Genomic DNA, 7,190 nt, shown 5'->3' with positions numbered 1-7,190 from the left:
ACAACCAAAGAAAAATTTAATATAAAATTAGTAATATAAAAAATATAAAAAAAATTAATAAGCTAAAAAAGTAATAATCAAATTACAAGCATATCCTTCTAAATTAATAAAATTTGAATAAGAGTAAAACTATGACATAAATCAACTTTTATAAAAAAAAATATAGGAAAATAAAACCCTACTTAAATAAATTCATAGATTATTTTTTTTGAAAAAAAATCATATTTTTGCACACTCACTCATAGATATAAGTGATGGAATATAAGTTACCATTTATTAGTAAATAAATTTAAAATGATATAAATCAAAATAATACTAATAATGTACATTTCTAACTAAACAATTAAAAAATCTGGTGAATAACTAAAATTAGTACATGAGGCAGGTCCATATAAATAAAGAACAGACAGTCGGGCCGACCCAAAATAACAACTATTTAGGGCTTTTTATTTAAGTACCAAGAAGCTCCATTGCTAGATTAGGGTTTTGGAAGAGAAAGGCTCAGGCAGGAACCAGAAGAAGGTAGACGAAGGAACTCTTCTGCGCCACCAACCATGGGTCGTATGCACAGTCGCGGGTATCGTATCTGTACCGATCGATATATATACATGTGTTTATCTAAATAGTTCAATTAGTTTGTAATTTTCTGTTTCGGATTCTGGTTTCAGTAAGGGTATCTCAGCCTCAGCTCTTCCATACAAGAGAACTTCACCAAGTTGGCTCAAGATCTCTTCTCAAGATGTATGTTAATTAGTTTGTTAGTTGCAAGCCCAAATATATATATATATATATATATTTTTTTTTTTCTGTATTAATTGATTCAGTATAATGGTGTTAGGTTGAGGAGAACATTTGCAAGTTTGCAAAGAAGGGCCTTACACCATCTCAGATCGGTGTGATTCTTCGTGACTCTCACGGTATTGCTCAGGTTAAGAGTGTTACTGGAAGCAAGATCTTACGTGTTCTCAAGGCTCACGGTAATCATTCTTAGTGTTTTGTTTTATGAGCTCAAGAGTAGAACCTCATTTTCAGTCAATGTTGATCCTTATCTTCGGTCACTGTCGACCCATTTCATTGTTTTTTTTTGAAGTATTTTGGTAGAACATTATTAAGTCTAGTTAGCTCTTTGCTAAGCATTTGAATAAGGTAAATAAATAATGAATTTTTCATTTGTTTAATTTTGGGTAATTGGGATTATAGTGTAATTGAGGTGGTTGTTTTCTTGTTTATCTGAATACGGTTATTGAATGATTAAGGGATTGTAGCCTTTGGTTGGGCAAATATCTTATTTGTTTGTATGTTTTGGTTGATTGGATTTCTTTGTTTTTTATAAAATTGGTTTTGTTTGTTAGGTCTTGCCCCTGAAATTCCTGAGGATCTGTATCATCTTATTAAGAAGGCAGTCTCTATCAGGAAGCATCTCGAGAGGAACAGGAAGGACAAGGACTCCAAGTTCCGATTGATTTTGGTTGAGAGCAGGATACACAGACTTGCACGTTACTACAAGAAGACCAAGAAGCTTCCCCCAGTGTGGAAGTAGTAAGTACTTTTGTTTCTCCATGTCTACCAGTTTATAACTTGTTTTTACTTTCTGAAATATTATTCTTTATATCTATTTGTTTATTAGAGAACTGAACTGTCTTTTATTTTTCTTGTACTTAGCAAATTTAGTAGGTGTCATTGTGTTTGACATTTTCTTATCTGGAGCTTGAGTTTTATAATTGTTTGCCATGTTTTGAGATAAAAATAGGAAAGTTCAATCGGTCAGTCAGGCATGGTTTGTTTCCACAATGTTTGAAATGCATTATTACATTTCTCTATTAATTAGTGTAGTTTCTCCCACAATGTTCAAACGGGCACGTGGTTTCATTCGGTTTATTTCATTTGTTTGCAAATTGCAATGCATTATTATATATCTCTTTCAATAAGTGTAGTTTCTGCTTGTTGATGCTTTTTGATGATATTAACATGCCTACGGGTGGTTTTGGTTTTTTTTGGGGGTTCAGTTACTATCTTTACCATCCTTGGTTATGCTGTGTTCATCTTGGATAAACTATTAGTTTACTTTGTTTAATCTCTGTTTCTTTTCCTGAAGTATTTAGTGTTAATAAGCCAAGACTTGGATATTGATGTTAAACTTCCTCTTTATTCAACTTGTATGTGCAGTGAGTCGACCACTGCAAGCACTCTGGTTGCATAGAGGAGTATTACGCAGGAAAAGTATGGATACTAGCTGTTTGACTAAAGACATTTGCTCTAGTGTAATGCTTGGTCACTTTTAGTGAGAAGCTATTGTGTCAATTTTTGAGAAAGATTTTTTGAATTTCACTTGTTTTCTCTTTTCTTTTTCTTGAGAATTAATTTATGTTATATTTTTCTTTGAATCATCTATCAACACAAAGTTGTCCTCAATTTTGAGCTATATGTTTGAAAGCTAAATTGCTATATGTTTTTTTTTAGTCACCAAATTCTGGTTTGTTCCTTGCTCCAAATTGTTTGCTCATAATATGGTTTCAAAGTTCTATCCACATCTAGTTGTAGTTGAGTAATGACATTGGCACTCAAAATAAGCATACAAAACATTAAACAAAGTGACTACTAAAGTGACTACTAAACTGACACGTCTCACGTGTAATGTTTGTGTGTATATTTTGGGTGTACTACTAATCATTACTCCTCTGAATTCAGACTTCTCCTCGCATCATTATTGGCCAGTTTGAAATCTTCACAAGGGGCAGGGCACAACTTATCATGTGGCTCATCATTTCTAGAGTACCAGATTTGCCAACAAATTACTGAAAAAATAAAAACTTGAAATCAAAATTACTAAGTTCTTCGGCCAAACAAGAAAAAACGTTGAGTATCAGAATCCAAGATTTTTTTTTAATTTTTTTTTTATAAGATCTCCTAAACCACCATCTTTCCAAGCTGACATGCATTTCCAAACGGCATGTCATTATGGCAAAGCTCATTTTGACATAGTTTTTATGACGTCCTTAATTGTATGTATTGTGTACACATGAATAAATATAGTGATGAACTTACAAGCCCTCCGGGTGAACAGGGGATTCATTAGTTTGAAAATACCATTATATATATCCTTGTTATAAAAATATCAAATTTTATATTGGACCTCTAATGGTTCAGGTTTGACCATATCTTTTAGTAGATTAGGGCCTCATTTTAATTTTTTTGGGATAATATTTAATATTTTCTATTATAATCATTATGTTATACTTACAATTTTAGTTTTCATTTAATGAAAACTGAAATGACTAGAAGAGAGATAGAAACAAAGATATTGACATGGCTTTTATTTAAAAATTATTTTAGAAGTAAGTATTACAGTTTTATGAAACTTCTACCTATGGTGGAACATAAATATGAATTTTTACAATATATATATTTTTAGAGAATTTTATGGAAGGGGTGTTTCTCTTTCATACGTGAAGAAAAGTATGATCCTTTTTTTTATAAGGTGGTATATACGGTAATTGTTGACCGGTTTTTTGGTCAACTACCAAATTAAGAGAAAAGCTTAAAAAAAGAATAAATAAAAATATTAGATTTTATGTGGCTCAAGTTATTAATTAACTCTAATCCACGCATCATTTGCATTTATGAATAAGAATTTGTAAATCTCAAGTTCTCGTGGTTTTCAGGCAGCATATATGCTTACTCTAAAAATATTAGGAATCCGAATTATGGGCAACTAGGAATATTAAGCTCATTAATTGGAGCCGATGATAACTATTTCTCTCTTAATGAAGTTTGTTTTTGCATAAATGACTGCATTTTGTATTTAATAAGCTGGTGGGCCCAACGTATCTCAGTGGGCCCAATACGAGGAAGCTCAGTGCACTACTTTATTGGGAAAAATGCACAACTGCAAGTTTTTCCATACCAGGTGGCATTGTGAGACATCTTTTTTGCCGCTTGTACGAGATCGACAACATGATTTATGTAATAGTTGGGTGTCAGATAGTTGTCTATGGTCCAGAGCACCTCTTTGCTTGACACCTGGCAGTCAATCTTCTCCCTCAAAGGAGGGTGCTCGTATACTTGGAGGAATTGGTCACAACATGAAGGGTTGTTGGAGAGTTATTTCCCGACTAGGTTATCGGGAGGTAATGCTCTTGTAGGATACACTCCTTCCATGGTAATGGTGACAAAAGATTGGACTTAAGCTCTCGTGGAGCCTTAAACAATCTCTTAATTTATGCTATGTGTCAATGGGAGAAAACACACACAATAATAGTTATAGTAGGTATTTTATCAAATTTTGGGATATTGCTAATAATTTATGGTGTGAAAACAAGGTTCAAAATAATTGCTTAAATAATATAAAAGTGGTATAAATGAAAATATCAGTTTTCTCATAATTATAATAAAAAAGGAAACTTACAACTATACCTTAATACGGGAAAAAAATTCAAAAAATACGGTTAATGAAAATATTTACATATATACGGTAGAAAGTTGTATACACAGGAAATGTTAATCCGAAAAAGTAACTCAGTTGACAAATAATTCTACATTAATAGACTATATACTCCAAGCTTGCTACACAAAATAAAAACAAAGAAATGAATTTTTGATTTTCAATAAAATATAATTACTAACATTAATAAAAAAAAATTGTAAATATATAATGATATGAATTTAAATATATTAATTAAATAATTTTTTATGAAATTCGTTATATTTAAAAAAAAAAACCATTTAATGATAATAAATATTTTCTTATATATAAAGTAATAAAAACTTTGTAAGATAATAATTAAAAAAATCATTAAAATGGAAATAAGTTGTAACAAAAAAATAAATATAACAAAGTGAATGGAAAATCAAATTATAAATAAGTAGTTACAAAAATATGAAAAAGCAATAACATAATTGTTGATAGTAAATCCTATAAAATTTTGAAAGTATTACTAACCTAAATTTACAAAATTGATAGTAATTAATCTTGTAATTGAGCAATATATTTATAACACATGTCACAAAATTATTAGTGATTACTTCAATAACCCTTTAAAATAATTAATAACTCATGTTTACAAAATTGTTAGCAACTAATCTAATCATAATTAACATTTTAGTAATCATTTGGTAATTCATCATTACAAGCTTAACTCATTGTTACCAAATTGATAACTCATTGTTACAAACTTATAATTAATTGTTACGAAATTGGAAACTCGTTGTTATTAATTTGGAACTTATTTTTACGACCTCATAACTCATTGTTATAATATTAGTAACTCTTCCTTGTAAAAATATTTAAATTATATAAAGTTTATAGTAATACTTTTCTGTGTAGTTACAAAATTGTAACCAAAGTTTATAGAAAAATATTTACTTTTCCATATTGTTACAATATTGTAACCAAAAGTTACGAAAATCCTAATAGTTATATAAAACAACTTAAACAATATGATTGAATATCCAAAAGTTTACAAATTCAATCAAATCCAATTGTAATTGAATATCCAATTTTTTATTATTGGATTGATTCGGGGTAATTGGATTGGTTTGGATCTTGAGCAACCCTAAACAATATGATAGAGAAATGCTAAATAAGAACTTACATGTTACAAACATGTAACAAGCTTTTACAGACAACGACAACTATGAATTTACATGTTACAAACCTGTAACATGCTTTTACAGATGCGTAAACCAATTACATAAAAACATTTTTGTAAACAATATTTATAAATATATAACCAAGTTTTACAGATTTGTAACACAAGTTTTATATTTTTGTAGACAACATTTATAGAATAATTCCTTGCTAATTTTTTTTTAATTTTGTAACAATGGTTTACATAATTAATTATATAACTAAAAAAATTATATTTGTGACTAATATTTTCAAAAAGTAAGTTGTAAATTTAGTTAACCTATTTGTAACAAAAATATATAAAACTAAGTTTGTAACTAAAAGAATATTATAATTAGTATATACAAAAATGTTAAATTGCATTGAACAAGAAACATATATATATATATTTTTAAATTGTAACAATTAATAAAAAAATAGATAATATTGATTAAATATATAATATTTTATGTAAGTATTATACTAATAAATTATAATATTTATTTAATATTAATAATTATATTTTAAATATTTATAAGTAAAATAAATTTATTTGTAATTATTATTATTATTATCATACCAAAAGTATCTATGAATTAATGACTGAAGAGAAAAAGACATAAAAAAAACAGTAGTGCAAAAGATGGAAAAAAAGAGAGTAAGATAGGTAGGATATTATCATATATATGTATAAATATATATTATTTATTTTAAAGTTTATAAGGAGCCAGCAAACAAAAATTATTTAGTTATAGCTATTTTATAAATATATAGACACTATTTATATACGGATAATATATTAGTTTGAGGATTGGTCTTTGGCGCAAATAAATTTTGAGAGAAGGGATGTGTTATACGGCACGTAAGAACAAATTTTACCGTAAAATGTATAATTATTTTAGTTTACCGTAAAAAGCGAATTTTTTTTTAAATTACGGTGCCGGATGTAATTATTCCTAATAAAAAGAGTATATGAGCCCGACCCATACTAATAGAGGGTTAGCAAACTCAAACAAATAATTATGGCTTTTTAGATAGGAGCTTAGTGCAAAATGAGTCTTAATAGTGTGTGAAAGTAAGTAAATGCTCATGTTTTTAATCTTGTAGTAAAATAGCCTAACCACAATTTTAATATTACATATTACCAAATATGTCATTTAGCAAATTACTATTTTATTCTAAATATTTTAATATTATGGTATATGTATATTAGTTTTTATTTTAAAATTATTTTGATTTTTTTTTCGTTTTTTATGGGTTGTTAAATGATATATTATCATACCGCAAAATACATATACTGAATTGAAAATTAATATACAAAAAAAACTTACAAAATTATTACTAAAAAATGTACATACTATACTAACAAAGTTATATACTACCATTAAAATATATAAACCATGGTACAAATTTATATACTACCATTATATATAATAAAATAGAAACTAAATATCATAAAAAAAAAATCATATATCATACCACAAAAAATATATACTCTAGTTGAAAAATAATATACCAACTACAAATAAAAAAAATTAAAAAAATTAATTTAACTTTAAAATAAAAAATAATTAAACAAAACTAA

The 7,190-nt window shown here is 27.7% G+C and overlaps 1 protein-coding gene across 1 annotated transcript; it reads left to right on the top strand.

Annotated features, from left to right (window-relative positions):
* The first annotated feature begins 420 nt into the window (after positions 1–420).
* LOC133831425 (small ribosomal subunit protein uS15) lies at positions 421–2,447 on the top strand. Its single transcript, XM_062261705.1, has 5 exons — positions 421–577; positions 669–741; positions 839–977; positions 1,353–1,539; positions 2,167–2,447. The coding sequence occupies exons 1-5, from the start codon at positions 555–557 to the stop codon at positions 2,198–2,200; spliced, it is 456 nt and encodes a 151-aa protein (XP_062117689.1). The 5' UTR covers positions 421–554; the 3' UTR covers positions 2,201–2,447.
* Positions 2,448–7,190: the final 4,743 nt, after the last annotated feature.

The sequence above is a fragment of the Humulus lupulus genome, chromosome 4 (genome assembly GCF_963169125.1).
Source record: "Humulus lupulus chromosome 4, drHumLupu1.1, whole genome shotgun sequence".
NCBI classification, from domain to species: Eukaryota; Viridiplantae; Streptophyta; class Magnoliopsida; order Rosales; family Cannabaceae; genus Humulus; species Humulus lupulus.
Note: the sequence above shows the minus strand (reverse complement) of the source record. Positions and strands in the feature narration are given on the sequence as shown.